Below are 22653 nucleotides of genomic sequence, written 5' to 3' on the forward strand. Positions count from 1 at the left end.
GACTAATTTCTGCTTATTAAATATGTTTTTGATGTGCTGATAGTTAATTCATTTTTTTGCATTTGTGAATTGTATTTTTGGAAAAATTCTGGGCATTCTTATTTAACATGCATATTTATAAGTTATTTATGCATATAATAATAATATATAATAAAAATGCATGTCTTTAACACACACTGTGCCCGTAATTATTCAGTATCCCTTTTTATGACAGATTGACTATATGAAAACCAAAACAAAAATGAGCCATATTTCCTGGAGGAATAATTTCTGTCTTATTCCTGTTGCTTTTATACTCTATAGTAAAACAACAAAGTTTTTCAGCTATTCTGGTGGCTGAAGAGGATACAATATACATGTGGTTAAACTGTGAGGAAAATTTGAAGAGGAAAAGTATGAAACATACTCTAATCATAACCAGTTGGCATTTTGTTATTAAGGATCTAAAGAATTTTATTGCATTTTACATACATATTATTTTAGAAATTCATGTCTGCTAGCTTTTCCTCCCACAATAAGAACACTCTGCTAATATCTATGTGGTACTGCTTTTTCTTCTTTGAGGTAAAATCTTGAAATGATCTTTAAATAGTTGGAAGTTTCATGGTCTTCCTATGGAAATTTAAATTAATATTTTAAATACAAATACAATATAGTCTTTAATTTTGAAGAGTGAAAATGGAAGATGAATTACTATAAGATAGTTAACTTAAATGGAGAATATATATTTGAATAGTTTCAATGGACTCTGGATTATATGTCCAAACGCAGTTTTCTAGAATTTTTCTTATTAATGATAATTTGAGGAAAAGGATCTAATTATAAGTGATCTGAGTTTTTTCTTTTTAGGGGAGGGATGTTGTATGTTGGATGCTGTTCTTTGGCAATAACTGTAAAAGATGTTTCTAAAAACTATGCAAAACTTTAAAAAATTTGTTTTAGATGAATAGTTAGAACTCTACACAGAAAATCAAGAATAATCTCAGGCTGCCTTTCCATTATCAGTCAAGCAAGTTTATTTTTAGAACATTTTCTTTTCATTCATTGGATATAAAGTCTGGGATTACAAATAGATGTTAATGGTTTTATAAGGTAAAACTGGAGGGAAAATTTGTGTATCAAGTAGAAATTTTAGTAAACCTGAAGTACTTCTTGCTTACGTCCTTTTTGGAAAGATTTCTGAAATGCTGGAGTCCATTTTCCTGACTTAATAAGGCATTTTTAAAATTTAGTTCAGATGGTTTATATCTTTTAAACAGACTCTCTGTCATCCTTGTAAATATCAGTTATCAATATCAATTTCTACTTTTCTGAACTGCACAAATAGTCTTAAGGTATTTTTCTCTAAACTCAATCTCTATTAAAATTGACTTCTTTTCTTTACCCCTCATCCCCCCTCCCGCCCTTTAATCTGAATAACCGGAAGCTATAAATATATTTAAAAATTAATGTTTTAATTATAACATAACAATGTATAAAGTTAGTGAATTCTCTATTTAGAATAAGAAAGACTCATATTCACTTCTGATTACTGAAAGTGGCTACATGAATAAAATGCCATTCCCTATAAGACAAGGATAGCTGAATGATTAAACTATGCCACAGGAAAAAAGTCAGAGTCAAGTCTTCCTTTTAATAAAGCTGACTTAGATCCTAACAAGGAAAAGGGAAAAAACTCACATTATACTTGTTGAATTTATGTTCAAAAGTGATTATTGAGATGTTTTATTTTTTATTTGTTTGTTATAGACAAATCTAAAACCCTAGTCTAAAAAAGAATTCTTATGCATTATTAAAAATGGTAGTAATGAAATCTGCATTGATGGTGGAGAAGAGTCCCACAAACACTCAAGATTGGGGAGAAAAAGGAAAAAATAAAAATCTTAAAAAAAAAAAAAATAATAATAATAATAATATCCCTGTTCAGTCACAGGGTTCTAAAGATGGTAAAATACTTTGTAATCTGAGTAACACTTTTTCTTAGGCAAAGTACTTCAGAGCATTTGCCTAATCCTTACATCATTCTTCTGAATTCATATAGAAATCAGTAATTATCCTCCTTAAAAAAGGAGAAAACTGAAGCACTGTAAAGTTAAGCTTCCAGCCCAAGGTCACAGAGTAACCAAGGTGAAAAATCTGGGTGTTCCAACTGCTGTTCCAGTGTACTTCTATTATTCGCATTACCTTGAATAAAATATGGCATTTAAAAATTTATGATGTCATAATGCTGGGTCTCTACTGAGCAGGGCTGCATAATGTTAAATTTTTAAAAGAAAAATTACAAACCCAGGCTTAAGTAGTAAAGGGATTAAGTACTGAAGATTTGTTTAAGATCATCGATGGCAGTACTTGTGAAATAAATTGCCTTACTAACAGTGTCATCTTGTCCTAGACAGCACTGATTAGAAAAAGTGTACAAAGAATGCTCTAAAGACTCATGGAACAATTATGGACTGTTAAGTTGGCACTAAGCTACACCACAATAAAAATCATACATATTGTATTGAATGTTGACACACAGAAGGGTGACAGGAGTTTTCAATAATGTATTTTAGAAAACTGTTCATTTTTTGCTCATGTTTATCTGAATGTAAGACCTGTAAAACAAAACAAGGAAGCATTGGCCACTGAGTCTTTTCATGCCCAGCATCCAAAAATCAGGCCTTTTTTTCCCTCCTGTTCGTGATGATTATTGACAGAGCATTGGCTTTTCAGATGGTGCCAATCCTGTGATGAGGCACTTGAAGAGTCTGAAGGTTGGGGCATGTGAAATATGGAGCCGGAAGGAAGCATGCTGCTATTCCATTGGAAGCAAAAGGGAGTGTAGGCCCATAGAACACTTCTTCTTTGCCTTCTCGACTTACGTCCAGTACCTACAAAAGAAGAAGAGAAGCCTGTGCAGCAGAGATGATTGCTCAACATAAAGTTGTAAACACGTGAAAGGAAGCCTGCAGCTAAATTCAGTTATGCCACCGTGACCACACCTTAGGTGCTCTTATTTTTCTCACTAGTGTGATACCAGGAATATGTATTAAGTTCCTGCTAAGTGCCATGCTATACGGTTCTGTTTGTGCATGTACATATATACATACATATATTTATAATCATTTAATCTTCAGAACAGTGATGAGGTAGGTAGCATTATCTTCATTTCATAAAACTGCCTTAGACTGGTTAAATAACTTGCCCAAATTAGTTAGTAGGTATCGTCATATATTGGCTTACAAATCCTCATCTACACAATGAAGAAAACAACACTGACCTTGCAGCTTTGTTCTAAAAATTGGTGACATGTAGCGCATTTCTAGCACATAGAATATAATAGCACAGCTTAGTAGGAGATCCAGAATCAGTTCAGCTGATTCTGGAAGTTTTTCCCCACTTATTTCCCCTTTAAGCTGGAGTTCCATCTCTTCCTTTATGGAAAAGGATCTTGTCAGTCTGCTCTTGTTGCCACCTCACCAGATCTGGTTTAATCTTACTACTAGAGAAATTCTTTCTTGAGGAAAAGCTGCTCATATCCTATTTGTCAGACCCATCAGGCTCTTTCCAGCCCTCAATCATCTTAATCGCTCTTCATCTGACCTTCCTCTAACCTCATTTAAAACCTTTCCTCCCTTGGATTCCGTGATTTGAAAGAAAATAAGTTTGTCATTGACATTGTCCTATTGCTATCCACATTTGGTCCCTTTTCCTCTGCCTGCATCCTAAATGTAGGTGTGCCCCCATATTCCAGCCACAGACCTCTTGGTTCTCCTCTTTAATGCTCTTGTCCACTCTCATGCCTTCATCTATCACCTAGGGGGATAATTCTTAAGCCTTGAACTGCAATAATATATTATTTTAGATGAAAGGGGCCCTTGAGATTTGGGGATCCAAGCTCATACAGGAGGAAATCACTAAGGCCTAGAATAAAAGAGATCAAACTTCTAGCTATTTTTTTCCCAAATGGACATTTAACTGTCCCATACCATTTATTGAACAATACACCCGTATTCTGTCTTAAAATATCTCTATATGCTATATACAAACTTTTTCTTTGTTCTCTTTTCTTGATTTATATATCTTCCTACAGTACTGCGTTTACAGTTGTTTTGAATGGGCAGGGCAAGTCTCCCCCATTCACTTTCAAAAATTTCTTGGTTACTCTTACACATTTACTTTCCTAGAAAAACTTTAAGATCAGTTTAACAAGTATCATTCCCCCACCCTGTGAGCAAAAGGAAAAATCCCAATGGGATTTTGATTAGTATTTTATTAAATATAGGAAGTAGAGATCTTTCAGTATTTACCTTTACTATATAAGGTTAAGTGTTGTCTTCAATTTACAGAGAAGAAAATTGAGATACAGAGAAAGTTCAGTGACTCGCTCAAGGTCACACAGCTAGTAAGTGGTAGAGCCAGTATTTGAGCTCAAGGTTACAATCCAAGGGAAAAAGCAAAAATTTAGTGCCATACATGATATCCCCTCCCCAACTGAAAATATCTTTAGAAAACAAAATATCAGTTGAGGTCATCATCCAGAGTTTTTGTCTGGTTCCCTGGGCCAACAGAGACTGCATATGTTAAGCAGATGTAATTTATTTAATCTGTGAGAAGGGAAACGGAAGCGCTGGCAGTTTTTCTCCAAAACACTCCCCTGTAAACTGGCAGAAAGGAGGCGTTTGGGAGAAGGAGGTGCCAGCTTGGCAGTATATCCTCCAGCCAAAAGGAAGTAATCATAAATGAAGTGCAGTGGAGGTGATCTGGAACAGACTAATCACTTGCACTCTTATGCAGCTGCTCCCCTACGTGCTGCTCATCATCCACAGCGCACCAGCGTAGTGTCAACCTCTGTGCCAGACGTTCGCTTACACACCCACAGAATAAACAAGGGTGCCTCACTTTCCTCAGGAATCTATTTTTAATATTTTCCGTGAGTCTTTATTACTAACAAGTCCAAATCTCAATCTTTAAACAAGCATTAATTTAAGTGCATCTCAGCTTTTCTCTTGTTGGGACTGCCCTTATAATGGCTCAAGTAGTCTATGCTAGGTAAGGCATAGAAGGAAACAAAATAGTATGCTTTCCTAACATCTGACGTGCTTCATCCCTTTGTGGCTGAATCCTACCAATGACAGTTAAGGAAGCTTGATTAGAGTCCAGAAGGGGCAGTCTAATGAGACAGGATATTGGCTGGTATTTTCAAGGGCAGAAAAAAAAAACGACTTTAGTCTTTCTGGATGTTCACAGACCACTCTCAACTATTTAAGTGGGGTCTTCATTTATCTTAGCCTTGCCCTTAGAATCCAAGGGTTATATAGATTTGTGACTTATGAAAAATTTAGACTTCAATATTTTTAGTATGTTTATACTATTTTCTTCACTGCTCTTTCCAGTACTTTTCAACCTGCTGATTTGTACTTACCAATTTCTACCTTCTAATCAATATTTTCTCATAAACACTATCCCAGTCTCCCATTATCTTCCTTCTCAGTTGGATATTCTTCCAGCAAGTAGTAAAGAAATGGCTTGCTTTTGAACGTGTAGCTAGTCTCTCAAACCATCAATATATTTTTGTTAGTGAACCAAAATAAATCATTCTGTAGACACCCATAAAATAAGGAAGTATTTGAGATTGTGCAACCATAGTTCAGAATGAATGGTAATATAATTTGTAGCCAGTTGTCAATAACTAAAATGAAAGTTATGATATATGATGAATCTATTATCCATGAAGACTTCCATTCCAAACATCTCTTTAAGTGACAAGCCATAGGTTTATATGGACATTTACTATCTATAAACATTAAAGGCTCTTAAAAGCCTTTATCAAATTTATCTATGTTTTGTAGGACCAGTGTGCCAACAAAGGGAATAAACATAGCATTTCCAAAATGATTAATTTTGTACATCAAAATGGCTTCTGGAACACAGAATTACATATAATGCTGACTTGACTTAAAAGGCAAATATATTAGAATATTTTACTGTCCCATCTCAGAGGTGAAATTTATTCCACTAATAAATTGATTAAAACATTTATGAATCACCTCTTCCAGAATCACCTTAATCCTGAGGTTACTCTGAATATATTCAGTAGTTTAAAAAATATATATGTATGCCTTCATCTTTTGAGGACAGATTTACTTATTTGAGAACACTCAATTCATAAGGAGTTAGTGTATATGATCAGTGATCATTCTAACTTGATTTCTATTCCTTGAGGTAATTTAATATTAAAATTAGTAGAAATATACCCATAAGTATATTTAAAATTTGCATCTTCATAATAAACCAAAGCTTGCTTCCATTGTGCAACTACTCAAATGACGGGTCCCAAAGCCACTTAAAAACCAGGGTTCCAGCATTACAGAGCATTGCCTATTGCCCAGTTCAATGTTTTACAATTCTGAAAAGTAAAAAATAAAAAGAAACCCAAAAGACAGTGAATATTGACAAATACATGCTTGAATGAAAGACTAAAAGCACTCCTTGAAAGAAAACAGCTGTTTATTGTTATCCAAAAGATTGCCCAACATCTAGTATAAGGCAGCCTTCAATTAACTAGACTTCCTTAAAGATTTTCATGCTTTTTCAAAAAACTAACTTGGGGCTTTGATAATTTTTTCTACTGTATTATTGTTTCCTAATTCATTACTTTCCTCTCACTCTATTTTCTTTCTACTTTGAATTTATGTTTTGATTCATGTCTAACTTATTAAGTTACATCCCACAAGCTTTACTAGGTATTTTCATTATCACTCAGTTCTGGGTATTTTTTAAAACTTCCATTTGACTTTAACCCATAGTTATTTAGCAATGCATTTTACTATTTCCAAATATATAGAGGTTTATTTAACTTTTTGTTAAGTTCTAACTTAATTGCATTGTAGTTAGAGATCTTAGTCTACATAATACTTAATTTTTGAAATTTATTAAAGTTTTCTTAACCTTAACCCTAGTACATGATTGATTTTTGTAAATGTTCCATGTATGCTTAAGAAAAATATATTCTGAAACATTCTCCAGGATAGATCACATGTTCGGCCACAAAACAAGTCTTAATAAATTTAAGAAGACTAAAATCATATCAAGCATCTTTTGCAACCACAATGATATGAAACTAGAAATCAATTACAAGAAGAAAATTAGAAAATTCACAAATATGTGGAGATTAAACAACCTGCTACTGAACAACAGATGGGTCAAAGAAGAAATCAAAAGAGAAATCAAAAAGTATCTTGAGACAAATGAAAATGTGAATACAACATATCAAAACTTATGGGATGCAGCAAAAGCAGTTTGAAGAGGGACGATCATAGTAATAAATGCCTATATTAACATAAAAAGAAAGAGTTCAAGTAAACAACCTAACTTTACTCCTGAAGGAACTAGAAAAGGAAGAAAAAACTAAACTCAAAGTTAGTGGAAGGAAAGAAATAGCAAAGATCAGAGTGGAAATACGTGAAATAGAGATGAAAAAGAAAATAGAAAAAAGTCAGTAAAACTAAGAGCTGTGTTTTTGAAAAGATAAACAAAATAGACAAACTATAGCTAGATTCACCAAGAAAAAAAGAGTGAGGACTGAAATAAATAAAATTAGAAATGAAAGAGGAGACATTATAACTGATACCATAGAAATACAAAGGATCCTAAGAGACTACTATGAACAGTTAAATGCCAACAAATTGGCCTTCGCAGAAGAAATAGATAATTCCCTAGAAACATACAACATGAGACTGGATCATGAAGAAACAGAAAATCTGCCAGACGAATTACTAGCAAGGAGACTGAATCAGTAATCAAAAACCTCCTGACAAAGAAAAGTCCAGTACCAGATGGTTTCACTGGTGAATTCTACCAAATATTTAAGGAAGAACTAATACCAATTCTTCTCAAACTCCAAAAAATAGAAAAGGAGGAAACACTCCCAGACTCATTTTACAAGGCCAGCATTACTCTGATACCAAAACCAGACTACCACACTACAAGAAATGAAAATTAGAGGCCAATTTCCCTGATGAATATATATGGAAAAATTCTTAACAAAATATTAGCATGCCAAATTCAACTGTATATTAAAAAGATCATACACCATGATCATGTGGGATTTATTCCAGGGATACAAGGATGGGTCAACATATACAAATCAATCAGTGTGATACACCACATTAACGAAATGAAGGATAAAAATCATATGATCATCTCAATAGATGCAGAAAAAGCATTTGACAAAATTCAGCATCCATTCATGATTTTAAAACTCTCAACAAACTATATCGAGGGAACGTACCTCAACATAATAAAGGCCATATATGACAAACCTACAGCTACATCATACTCAGTGGTGAAAAGCTATTCCCCTAAGATCAGGAACAAGACAAGTATGCCCACTCTTGCCACTTTTATTCAACATAGTACTGGAAGTTCCAGCCAGGGCAATTAGGCAAGAAAAAGAGAAAAGACACCCAAATCAGACAGGAACAAGAAAAACTGTCTTTATTCACAGATGATATTACATATTAAAAAACCGTAAAGACTCTACCAAAAAACTGTTAGAACTAATCAACAAATTCAGTAAAGTTGCAGGATACAAAATCAATATAAAAATCAGTTGCGTTTCTCTACACTAACACTGAACTGTCAGAGAAATTAAGAAAACAATCTCATTTACAATTGTGTCAAAAAGAATAAAATACCTGGAAATAAATTTAACCAAGGAGGTGAAGGATCTGTACACTGAAAACTGTGAGACACTGATGAAAGAAACTGAGAAGACACAAATAAATGGAAAGATACTCTATGCTCATGGGTTGGAAGAACTGATGTTGTTAAAATGTCCATACTACTGAGAGTAATGCAATTCCTATCAAAATTCTAATGGCATTTTTCACAGACAAAGAAAAGAAATCCTAAAATTTGTATGGAACCACAAAAGACCACAAATAGCCAAAGCAATCTTGAGAAAGCAGAATAAAGCTGGAGCCATCGCATTTTCTGATTTCAAACTATATTACAAAGCTATAGTAAACAAAACAGTATGGTATTGGCATAAAAACAGACATATAGGCCAATGGAACAGAATAGTGAGCCCAGAAATCCAGGCATATATGGCCAATTAATTTATGATAAAGGAGCCAAGAATATACAATGGGGGAAAGGATAGTCTCTTTAATGATTGGTGTTGGGAAAACTGGACAGCCACATATAAAAGAGTGAAACTGGACCCCTATCTTACACCATACACAAAAATCAACTCAAAAGGGATTAAAGACTTGAACATAAGACCTAAAACCATAAAACTCCTAGAAGAAAAGATAGGGGGGTAAACTCCTTGACATTGGTCTTGGTGATGATTTTTTGGATTCGATACTAAAAGCAAAGGCAACAAAAGCAAAAATAAACAAGTGGGACTACATCAAATTAGAAAGCATCTGCACAGCAAAACCATCAACAAAATGAAAAGGCAACCTACCAAATGGGAGAAAATGTTTGCAAATCTTATATGTGATAAGGGGTTAATATCCAAAATATATAAAGAACTGATAAAATTCAACAGAAAAAAACAATCCAATTAAAAAATGAGCAGAAGATCTGAATAGACATTTTTCCAAAGAAGACACAGATGGCCAATGGGTACATGAAAAGATGCTCAACATCACTAATCAACAGGGAAATGCAAATCAAAACCACAATGAGATATCCCCTCACACCTGTTAGAATAGCTGTCATCAAAAAGACAAGAGATAATTACTGGCAAGGATGTGGAGAATGGGAATCCTTGAGTGCTTTTGTCAGGAATGTAAATTCATGCAGCCACTTAGAAAACAGTACAGAGGTTCCTCAAAAAATTACAAATAAAACTACCATATGATCCAGCAATTCCACTTCTTGGTATATATCCAAAGGAGACAAAATCACCATCTGGAAGAGATATCTGCACCCCCATGTTCATTGCAGCATTATTTACAATTGCCAAGACATGGAAACAACCTAAGTGTCCATTGATGGATGAATAGATAAAATGTGGTGTGTGTGTGTATATATATATATATATATATACACAGTGGAATATTATTCAGCCATAAAAATGAGATCCTGCTATTTGCAACAACACGGATGGCCCTTGAGAACACTATGCTAAGTGAAAATAAGTCAGACAGAGAAAGACAAATACTGTATGATATCACTCATATGTGGAATCTAAAAAAACTGAACTTATAGAAACAGAGAAGAGATTTGTGGTTGCCAGAGGTGGGGGGGGTGAGGGGTGAGAGAAAGGGGTGAAGGAGTGAAAAGATACAAACTTCCAGTTATAAGGTGAATAAGTTCTGGGGGTGTAATGTACAGCATTGTGACTATAGTTAACAATACTGTATTGTATATTTGAAAGTCACTAAGCAAGTAGATCTTAAAAGTGCTCATCACAAGAAAAAAACTTTTGTGACTATGTGAGGTGATGGATGTTAACTCAACTTCTTGTGATTATTTAGCAATATACACATATATAAAATAATTATGTTGTACACCTTAAACTAATACAATATTAAATGTCAATTACATCTCAGTAAAACTAAAAAAAAAGAAAAATATGTCTTTTCTAACTGTTCCATCTAGAACTTACATGTGTTAGGACAAGTTTGTTGATTATGTTGTTCTTATCTATGCTACCCTCACTGATTTAAATCTACTTGATCTGTATCAATAATAGAAGTATGTTAAAATCGCCGGACAAACCTCCGGCAAGACAAATCAAGCAAAGAAGAGAAAAAGCAAACAATATTATGAATGTGAAGGGGGAAAAACTAAAGGTAATAAATAACTATATGCTAACAATTTTGAAAACTTAACACAGAAAACTTTCTTGAAAAAATATATATACCCTATGAGATGACACTGAAGAAGAAATCAGAAGTTTGAATAGTCCTGCCAACTATTAAAGATATGGACACAATTGCTAAAAATCTTCCCACAAAGATGAGAGTAGATACTATGAGTAGTTATAAGCATATATTTTTCTGGAGACCAGGAGAAAGGGCCAGGGCTAATACATGTCAGTATGTTATCAAAGAACATGTAAAATAGAAAAATAACTATGGTAAGAATTGTAAAAAACAAAAACAAAAGATAGATAATAATACCTTGAATATGTATATCAACAAAAGCTACTGCTGTTCTGAAAGGCCCAAATTGGCAGTTTGCCCTGCCAGGCTGCTCACATGTTGATGTGGCCAGGGCTGTTCTTTGGGCTGAGGCTGTGCCTGTCAGACCAACCATAAACCACCACTGCTCACCTCTGCCAGGAAGGAAGAACACCCTTGTAGGTGGCATTTATGGAGATAAACAAATTGCAATATAGAAATTAAGGAAATGGAGTGGGATGGAGACATCTGCAAAGTTTTGGGGGTGTGAAAGTATTATTACCAACGATTTCTAGACTTTTTGGTTTATGAGAAAAGGAAAGTAGCTTTCCCCCGTTCCAGTATATATTACATATATTTTCAAACCTCATCCTCGTCTTTATTTCAATAGGGCTCTGTCATTTATTAAGCATCATTTTTAGGATGCAGGAGGAAGTTGAGTGGCTGAACTAGCTGCACAAAAGGAGCTCAAGCCTTTCTACATGTAAATATCTCTTCCTTCAGTCGCAGCAGTGCAAAAAGTAACCTCTGTGAACCACAGGAACAAACTTCAAAAGGAACTTCAACCACTCACCTGGATACAAGCCAGAGGCTCATTTGTCCAAATCGAATATCCACCAACTAAATATATTCTCTCATTATGGACAGCAAGTCCAGATTCATTTTGGCCTAAAGTAAAAAGAATTGAATAAAAAGAAAAAATAAATCTATTTCCTTGCATGTCTTAATTAACCCTTTTGCCACTGAGGGATACCGTTTCCCCCTGTGGCACACTTGTATCCTCCACAGGATTTCTGCAGCAACTAATCACTGCCTCCCAGTACTCAGAGGAAGAATTAACCACTATTTCTCAGAGAATAAATCCGCGTCAGGTCAGAACCAGGCCATAACACTTATTAGCCAGCCACATGAGGAAATACAGCATTAAATACAGCAATAATAAGCCATATAGAACTAGAGTTTTTTACTATGTTGTATGCCATTAATTTATAGCAGTGGAAATAAGGTATATTTTAGAAATGCAAAACACCTCTTGTACCTACAAATGCTTTTAACGCAAGTGCTTACATTTGTAAAGTAACAGCTGCAACCCCAAGAAGCCAGTAAAACACAGCCACGCCCCTAGCATGCCCCAAATGAAGACAAATGACGGGAAAGATTGATAAAGTTACTACCCTCCCTTTCTTTACATACGCAACAGTTTTAAGACTATATTAAAGTTCCTGAGCTGGGACCAGCCTGGATAGTCCCTAGATACTGACATGCCAAAATGATGAAAGGTTCCTCCCCCACTTAAAAAAGAAGACAGAATAACTGACTACCAGATATTCTTCCCTGGAGGCCATCAGAGACTGAGATAGTCTCTTTTTATTGATGGGCTGACACAGGATTGACTGGGGTAATAAATAAGCTGGATCCTATAGCAGAAAAAATCACCAATCCAGAGACCAAGGGGCTAAGGGATCACTACAGCAACTTAGAGAGAGTTAAGTACTTGTAGGTGGCCTCAAAGATCATTTTTGCAATAACAGGAGCTCAATACAAAGCATCTAAAGCTCTCACGTTGGTTATGCTCCCAATGGTCCTCCCCAGCAGCAGCTGTGAGTGACTGAGTGCCCACTCAGCATATTAAAATGTCTCCAGGCACTAGTCCAGCCCACCATTGTGAGTTTGTGATTTTCCTATTAGTAGAGCAGTCTGGAAGGGATCTGATTACGTGTGGATGTTAATAACGCAAACTAAGAAGGGAGAAAAAGCTTTCAACTCCATAAAGAAATGTCAAGGGTAAGCTGTTCACTGCTTTCCTTTCATTTGGCTTTTGGGATGAGGATGTCCATACCACGTGCCCACGCTCATGCTTGGATGGGTATGTGTGGCCAGAAATGCTGCCAAACCTCTATGCACAGAACTGCTCTAAGATTTAGTCTTTAGGAGAATACAGCCAGAAACAATATTTGACAGTGATAAATAATAAAGACCATTCTCCTGATCTCACAAGAAATAAGATGACTAAAAGTAGTGAAAAGTAAAAAATAAACTGCTTCTGTAAAGAGTTATTAACACTTTCAGCGCCTAGTTCCTCCCACTTGTATCAAAGTTCCTATGTGAATATTGATTGACAATAATGGACTTGACATGCCTCTCTTAGCCACGTGAGAAGACGCACAAAAGTAATACAGGTCCTGAGAAACGAGGTGCTTAGCTACCCGATCGAGTCAAATTGTGAGATAAATAATGTGCTCCTTTATGGTTAATTAAAGCAAGTTGGGGGCCGGCCCTGTGGCACAGCAGTTAAGTGCGCACGCCCCGCTTCTGGCAGCCCAGGGTTCGCCAGTTCAGATGCCAGGTGCGGACATGGCACTGCTTGTCAAGCCATGCTGTGGTAGGCGTCCCACATATAAAGTAGGGGAAGATGGGCACGGATGTTAGCTCAGGGCCAGTCTTCCTCAGCAAAAAGCGGAGGATTGGCAGTAGTTAGCTCAGGGCTAATCTTCCTCAAAAAATAAAAATAAAAATAAATAAAAGCAAGTTGTTCTACCACCATGCACTTAAGACAGAGATGCACTAAAGATGTGTGAGAAAACAAGTTTGGCAACTCCTTGAATCTCTGCTTTTCCTGATTTACTTAATCAAAGGTACTTGCCAGTCAACAGGTTGAAATTACAACGCGTCCACTGGTCAGTGTCTATGTTATAAGAATCTATATGCCGCACAAGGATCCGGTCGTTATTGTAGTCCAGGTCATTGCCTCCAAGAACATAAAGCTTCCTGTGGACAGCAGCCATGGAATGGTAGACCCGTCTCTGCAGCATGGGACTGCGGCTTATCCACTTATTCTGAAAAAAAAGAAATTCAGGTGAATCCTGTTAATAGAAGAACACTATGGCAGAAAACATCAGTGCCTCATTAGTAGAGGGGACCCTAACATTTGTCAATCAAATTCTATTTGAATGTTGTTTATATGCTTTGAAAGGTATGGGCCTCTTACCTGAGGACAAGTGCAGAAGAACCCACATATTCCAACTCTTTTGCAATTTACATAAGGCCTTTCCTCTTGTTTGGGTTGTATTTTATAGGGGATTTTGCACTTGTAAGGGGATCATGTGAGGATATAGAAATCTTTGTGATGGATATCTCATGCAATTCAGAGAACTTACTCATGCAAATTTCTTAAGGATGAAAGTGCATGGCTAGGTATACTGTGCACAGTGGTGTCATTAAGAAAACAGGCTCTGGATCCACCATGCCTGAGGTATAACCTGTGTGTGACCTTGAGCAATTTACTTAACCTTTCTGTGCCTGTTTCCTCATCTGTAAAATGGAGATAATAATATCTACCTGACAAACCTGTTGGGAAGATTAAATTAGCTAATATACATACAGCATTTAGAACAGTGCCTGACACCTAATAAATGTTCACTTTAATAAAATTATTGACGCTGATTTTGCTGCTCTTTCCCAAATTAACCTCTGAGCTCAAGATTTGATTTAGCAACAAACTCCCTCACTGCCACTGTCTCAGCTTCCTTTAATATACTCATGATCATGTCTTCCACCAAACTGGGAAAAGTTATTTCTAGGCACACTTTTGTTTTGGTAGAAGGCCAAATTTTATATGATAACTTTAGGGAATAGTGAAACTTCTAATAGTTGGTTCTAGGTTACTCTCAGTAAGGAGAGAGGTATGTTCAACCCCTCTTAAATAAGGCTCCTATTTAAATGATAATGTAAAATTAGATGAAAATCAAATATGACTTTAATTTTAAATCTTAACTAAGTAATGGACAGGTAAGTAAACCTAACCATTTCCGTTCTCCGTAAACACTAACATACAGGAAGATCTCAGACTCCTTTTTGCCAAGACAAATTTGGATTTCAACCAGAAAAATCATATGATGTTTTGAATACACAGAATTTCACCAGTTCACAAAGCTGTAAAGGAAGAAGAAAAAAAATATTTTGTATAAATATTGGTCCATTCACTACAGGCATATCTACTACCTCATTTCTAATTTCTCTTTTTTTAAAGATACACTTTTTATAAAAGTAGTTTATACAGTTTGAAAGGCTTGCATTTATCTGCTCCCTCTTTTTAAACAGGTCATAATAAGCATCTCTTTCCAATTAGTCTTCTTTAATAAAACAGTCAAACCTTTCAGATATTCTACTAAGAAATATCTTTAATACATTACACATGAGTGGATTTAACTCAAAACTCTGATGATGCTTTCCTTAGGTACTTTCTATGAGGCAAGCCATTACAGTATTAGGAATCAATGTTTGCATTAGCAGTCTGGTCCCTTGTCACAGGACTATGGACGCCATCTGGTTTGTAAAGCCTTCCTGCATCCCCTGATTATATCTTTAGCTTCCTTCACTGCCGTGCCTGCCAGGTGAGCCGCCAACCGCTGCAAAGGCAAAGAAACAGAGAGGCCTAGTGGGGTCATTCCTAATAAGCTAGCGTGTGAATACTAATCAGTGGTGGGGAAGCAGAGGTCACCCCAGCCTGCCTGTTGGCAGGTAGCAATGTGCTCTGTGGCAGATGGCAGGCATTATCAACTCTCCACAAAGGCCTAGAAGAGAAATAAGCACCAGGGCTGAATGATAGAGTTATTGAGATTCTGAGCAAGATGCAAGCAGATGTGATGTTTGCCAGTACCCACCGTAAACAATATGCCAGCAGAATTTTTAAAAAGAGCATGTGTGTACAAACATGAAACAGAACTCATTTGAGAAATGTTAACACCTTCTTCCTCTTTAACCACGTGTGCACCGAACTCAAGCCACTGTAATTAATGATCCCTCTTGAGACATCTGGCCCATGGACATGAAGTCTCCGAAATCTACAGCTTCTAATGACACCAGGAAACACACTTGCAAAGAGAGAAATACCTTCGTTAAATTCAGAATCAACTAATTGCTAAAATAAAAAGATACCAAACAGACTGAGGTCACTCTGGACATACATTTGGGGACCAATCCTGACCCAGACTGCCAAAGGCAACCTCTTGTTTCATGTTCCATTATCTTCAGTTGATGAATATTAAACCCCAAAATCAAATCATTTTGGAATATTGTCATCATCATGAAAAATATTTACATTACCAAAATCACAGAAATGGCAAAATTCAGCAAACATTTGCCAAGGTCACAGATATTTTGGTAGAAGGAAACAATAAAAATGGCTCTTTTGGGGGGAAAAAAGTCATTAGTGTGCATGAGAAGTGGACAGAAGAAGGGACAGGCACCACCAAAATGCTTCCAGTTCAGGCCCAAGCTGTAGATGAAAAACAAACTCTTCCGATATTTCTACTTCAGACTTGTCCTAGGCACTGCTGTAGCACACTTTAGCTATACGGAGTTAAATAAAAGTTATTGTTTTATTTGACAATAGTGAAACCATAAGCCTGTTCCCCTCCTAGAATGACACGCTTTCTAAAAGGACAGAGCAACAGGACAATCAAAATCCTTTCTTTGGATGCATCTGAATATGGATAGCCACTTGAGATAACGGAAATAAAGGGCATTTAACTGATCAACATATTTTCCCATTTTTTTACATTATGCAAAACTCTGAAAGAGTTAAGCATTGTGTATAGCAAAGAAACTAAAGGAGCTGAAATTTTGTGCGAAAAAAAGGCAACCAAAGAGCACTTTATCCAGATGCTTCCTTTTCTCTATATAAGTTTAAGATGCATGTGTGTGTAGAGACCTGGCATTGCAACTACTAATTACTGTGGAAATCTTTTAAAATTCATTTTAATTAAGGTAATGAGCTTTTCTTATATGATTCTTACCTGGTTAGGTTCATATACCATTAGTCTGTTCTGATATTGTGCCGTGTTAGTTACTCCACCTGTAATGGATTAACACGTGTTAGAGCTTTCATGAATAAGAAACAGGATATTCCAAGATAAGAATGAGATACAATTAAAGGAAAATTAGCTACTGCTGAGGATCTGTTTGTATACCCTCGTGGTGAACCCAGGACATAATTAAGAAGCTTATTGTTGAAGCAGTTTCATTTTCAAGAAACATTTCAGAAGCAATCCAGTTGAGAGCAAGCAACAAGTGTGCTGAGATTATCAAGAGGCCTCCAATTCTGGCAAGCTGTTCTGCACGGCCAGAATGAGGGGCAAAGTATGGACAGGGAGTGGGAGCGGACAAAACATACACAGACAAGTCTCTACACAATTTATACCAGGGATATAGTTACATGGAAATTTCTTGTCCTTAGCTAAGTTGGCAATTTTACAGCTCTAACCTTCTGCACACTAACACAGTGATAGCTTGATATCTCTTTGGAAGGAACCATATCTAAGAAAAGACATTAATTCTCAAAACGGATCTAGAGCCAGTGCTGTCCAACAGAATATGGTGAGAGCCACAAATGCAAGTCACATATGCAACTTTAAATTTTCCAGTAGCCACATTAAAAAGCAAAAAGAAATGGTAAAATATTAAACAATGTAAATTTTATTTAACTCAATAGAGGCAAAATATTATCAGTTCAACTTGAAATTAATATAAAAAATGACTGAGATATTTTATATTCTTTTCTTCACAGTATATCTTCAAAATTCAGTGTGCATTTGACACAGCATATCTCAATCCAGATTAGCCACATTGCAAGTGCTTAATAAGCCACATATGGCTCATGGCCACCATACTGGGCAGCACAAATCTGGAGTACCAGCAGTACAGCTGCTATTGTCCTCAACTTTTTTGAAGCTTCTTGACAACTGCTTAGATCCAAAAGACTCGAGACCTTCTGCTTAATCAAGAACCACTAAAAAACCATCACACTTCTAGCTAAGTTTCTCCTACTTGTCCTCATACTTCTTTCCATGTTTGTGGTATACACTGAGCCCTGTAAAACCCAGAAATTACTGATTCTACTTTAATTTTTACCATCAAATGGAAGAAGTAAGAAACAACACATAAAACAGCACAGTGGGAAAATAACACTAGGAGATATTAAATGTTAGGTAATAAAATAACAAGAATATGAGAAAAAAAAATCCCCAAAAACCAATCTTTAGAAACATTGCCTCATATATAGTTCTAGATACTGGTCTAAAATGAGTAACATTCTTATTTCAGTATCACAAAGAAGTAGCTAATTTTGCATTAAGGATCTAAAATTGAGCCAGACTAAAAAAGTTTCTTATTAAAATTTTTTGCATTTAAAAAATGTGTACTGTTACAATACTGACCAAGACAGACTTAACATTCCCCTCAGCTTAACTAAACTTTAGACAGGCTTCTTCCTGTGTCTAGGCCCCTGAACTCCCTTTTCTTGGAGCATTTATTTTAGAAGACTTGTACAGTCTTTCTCTGCCTCTCTGAGATGTAAATCATTTATGAAGACCTGGAAGCCATACTACTGAAATGTAATCATCAAGGAAGATAATGCCCCTCTCACCCATTTCCTATGAGCTATGAACGGCAGGAGCCTAACTTTGATGGGTGCCAGTCAACAAACACAAATGGCCCAATCACAGAGAAAAACATTTACAAACTTAGGGATAAATAAATGTGCTCAACCCATCACATTGATCAACCCTCCTCCAAAAGTCCCTCAGTACTTTTCCACTAGCTCACTCCAAGAGTTAAAAACCCTCCTCCTTCAGGGCTGGCCCCCTGGCCAAGCGGTTAAGTTCGAGTGCTCCCCTTCGGTGGCCAAGGGTTTCACAGGTTCAGATCCTGGAGGCAGAAATGGCACCGCTCATCAAGCCATGCTGAGGCGGCATCCCACATGCCACAACTAGAAGGACCCACAACTAAAAAAAATACACAACTATGTACTGGGAGGCTTTGGGGAGAAAAAGGAAAAATAAAGTCTTTAAAAAAAAAACCCTCCTCCCTTTTGTTTCTACGAGGAGTTGATTTCAGACTGTATTGTGGTCCCCCTCCCCCAGTGTAATAGTCTTGAATAAAATCTTCCTTGTCTGTTTAACTTTGTCCAGTATAATTTTTGCTTTGACAGTACAAATATTTTGACTAGATCACCACCATCTACTCTATGGCCAGGAGTCAAGTCAACTAGCATCCAGAGGATTCTCAAATGAGCTGGAATAATCAATCAATATTAATGGATGCATAAAGGGGAGGGGACCTGTTCAGGCTAATCATTGCTCTCTCATTCAACCCCAGTAAGGAGATAATATCTTTCAAGTAATTGACCATGGCTACTATTAACTGGAGGGCTTTTTTTTTTTTTAATTCTCTCTGAAGCTTGCAACCACTTTTAAGATCAATGAAAGCTTTGTCTGCAGAGGAAATCACAAAGAATAGAGAGAAATGAGCTTCCTGCCCTCAGAGAAAGTCTTCTCTGCATTTTTCATTGAATGTCTTTTTTAAAATGAAATCAAAGGAAAAGAAACACACTTAAGAAAGCTGAGGCTGAAATGCCTACATAGTCAAAACGTGTCAAAATAAATACAGAGGTGTGTTTGCTCTTTCCTCCCAACCTTCGTTTTCTTAGCTGATTAAAAATTGAATGTCCAATAATTCTTTCTCAGCATAACTACACAAGAATAATCAAATCTATCGAGACCTCACAAGTCTTCAGGGTTAAAATGATTGCCAAGTGCTTTTGATCTGGGCCATAACCATCAGATTAATGTCCAGCTCGCCTATAATCATTTCTCCAAATGAGAGGGAACAGAGGGTAAAGCTTTCACTCATTATTTCAAAACTTTGATGGTTTCTCTACTTGTTTTAGAAATATGGGACAGAATTAATATCCACTGCAGTAAACTATCTGTTTATGACACTATTTGAAAATATTTACACTACTATATGTATCAGACTCTGTCCATCATACATTAAATGTACAACCATTGGATTAGAATGTAGCTATTACATCCTCTCACCCAAGCAGGCCACCCAATTTATCTTCATGCTCTTCAGAATTATTATTTCCTGTCTTCCGCAGATGCATTTATAATCGTTTTTTTCTTAATCTGCACTCAGTAATTAGATTCCTACCCTCACATACAAATTTTCACTCACATGACAATGTTTAGAAATGAGATACTGGGTTACTAGTTGGGAGTAAAAATAAAAGTCCTGGTTAGTTATTTGGTTGATTACTTCTAGCGTGTGAAACCACAGGAGGTGCCTAAAAAACCTCGTGCTGTAACTTTTGCCAAGTCAGGATTACAAGGGAAAACCTTAGAAATTGGTTCTATTGCTTTTCTCCTTTGAAATATTTACAAATAAGCATATAAATAAAAAACCATTTCTTCTCAGTACAAAAGATAAATTTTTTTAAAAAGCATCCAACTTTGCAGCCCCCATTTCTTCAGCAGCGTTCTTCCTTTGCAGTGCTTTATCATTACATTCCCTTCACATAACACTCTTCACTTTTAGATTAATCTGCTGAAATGAGATGCTAAGGATTTGCATACAGATTTGACTATACAAAAATAGATATGGAATTAATAACAGTCTCTATATGTTTTAATTTCTCCTAGACTGGAGTACCCTTGCCTGCAGCAGTATTCCTGGCTTTGAAAGTCATCAAGCTGATTTGTCTGCTCTGGGTTATGATGCCACATGCTGCTATACTGTCCCCTGCAATCAAAGCACTTGCAAAGATAGATTCCATGCCTTCCTCTATCGAGGATATTTTATAGATTGGCAGTTTTGATCTCCCTCCCCCACCCCAGGGGGGATAATCTGCATCTTAACAGCTTTCCATAGATACATCTGTCATTAAGTATGCCATCTCGTATCTGCATCCATTTTTAAAGCCAAGTTTTCCCTAACTTTGAAGTGCCAGAAAGTTAAGACTTTTCAGCCAAAATTGAAAATGAACAACCTTGTCTTATACTTTTGAACTGTGGCTTAAAGATATACTGGAGGTTCCCCAAGGTCAAGTGAGTCCTTAAAAACTGCCAGAAGGAATGAAAATTTACCACCACGCTGCCAGCAGTGAGAAATGCTTTCTATCATCCAGACAAGAGTAAAGCATTTTTCTTAAGCTTCCCTGTTCAGCTCCCCACAAAATGTTGTGACAAATGGATGAATGCATACCAGAGAAAGAATGACAAGTGACTGCCAAACAGGCAACTTTTTCTCCACAACTGAGAATTCACCAACTCCCAAACTCATTGTGTTCAAAAGCAACAACTGGTCAATGCTGATAGTGTCTATAAAGTTGTGTGTTTAGAAAAACAGCCCTCAATATACGTTGGTCAGGGTAAGTCAAGTCTGGTGACTCTGCTAATTTTTTTTCAAAGACAGAAATGCCTCTGTAGATAAACAGAGTCCTGCACTAAACTCTTCAATAGAAACCTGTGGTACCCAATGCAGCACTAGTATCCTTACTGGGACAGAGCAGGATGCAAAGAACTGACTGTGTCCATGCTCTTCCGGAAGACATTTCAGGCTGGGATTCTGCCAGCCAAGTCAGGATTGTGGAAAACCATCTCAAGTTCTCTGCGACCCCCTTGGAGGCCTGCAGTGCCCAGCTTCACACTATTCTACGGGGAGCGTTTTGGGACAGCCTGTAGCATCAACCCCACACAGGCTCCTTGATGACTATCATTGCGGGAGCCATTAACACAGCTAAGCTCAGCTTCCTCATGCAAAATGGAGATGATGACATCTCTCTCATAGGTTTTAGATGAACTGGCGTGCATGGTGTAGAGGCAATCCATAAAGGGAAGTTTCTCCAATACTGTAGTGGTTTGTTTATGGAAATATCTTATGATTTCCATAAAAGGTACAAATGAGTACATATGGGATATTAAAAAAAAATAACTACATATGGAATATAGAATTAATAAATGAATGAATTTTGTAGTCTGAAATGCATTTCTTTCTTTTTTTTTTTTGAGGAAGATTAGCCCTGAGCTAACTGCTGCCAATCCTCCTCTTTTCCCCGAGGAACACCAGCCCTGAGCTAACATCCATGCCCATCTTCCTCTACTTTATATGTGGGACGCCTACCACAGCACGGCTTGCCAAGCAGTGGCATGTCCACACCTGGGTTCCAAACCGGTGAACCCCGGGCTGCCAAAGCGGAACATGCGAACTTAACCGCTGCGCCACCGGGCCAGCCCCCTGAAATGCATTTCTTATAATTCTTTTTTCTAATAACCAGAATTACTGGCTGCTTCATAAGGGTATCAAAGGCTTTTTCCTTCTTTAATAGTTTAATCCTCTCCTCCGTAAACTTGCTCCAATTCTCAAAAGATTAAAACTCCACACTTGCAGTCTAATTATCAAAAGAATGACCTGGCATTAAGTGTGTCTTCATATACATCATTTTTTATAGAGCCAAACTCGTTATTAGTCCTTGATAAAAGGGACACCATGGGAATGCTTATAATAAATGCAAAAATAAATGTTTTTATTAACTATTTATATAAGACATTAGGCTGTCTATATTTTTGGAGTGTTTATAATGCTACATAAACAATTAAAGAATCTTTCTACTAAATTAGTTATCTTGAATTGAAGCATACTTAATCCATGCATTAAATTAAAACTAGTATCCATATTATTTCTGTCACAC

The 22653-nt window shown here is 36.5% G+C and overlaps 1 protein-coding gene across 1 annotated transcript in view; it reads right to left on the reverse strand.

Moving 5' to 3' along the window:
- Nucleotides 1–1860: 1860 nt before the first annotated feature.
- The window catches only part of KLHL32 (kelch like family member 32), a 190334-nt gene continuing 169541 nt past the window's right edge, over nucleotides 1861–22653 (reverse strand). Inside the window, exons 8-11 of the mRNA XM_046677862.1 lie at nucleotides 16922–16980; nucleotides 13768–13960; nucleotides 11698–11792; nucleotides 1861–2873 (exon numbers count right to left, since the gene is read on the reverse strand). Of these exons, the coding sequence (XP_046533818.1) occupies nucleotides 2712–2873; nucleotides 11698–11792; nucleotides 13768–13960; nucleotides 16922–16980 (509 nt within the window). The 3' untranslated portion in view covers nucleotides 1861–2711. The remainder of the gene's footprint in view (nucleotides 2874–11697; nucleotides 11793–13767; nucleotides 13961–16921; nucleotides 16981–22653) is intronic.

Source organism: Equus quagga, chromosome 11 (genome assembly GCF_021613505.1).
Source record: "Equus quagga isolate Etosha38 chromosome 11, UCLA_HA_Equagga_1.0, whole genome shotgun sequence".
NCBI classification, from domain to species: Eukaryota; Metazoa; Chordata; class Mammalia; order Perissodactyla; family Equidae; genus Equus; species Equus quagga.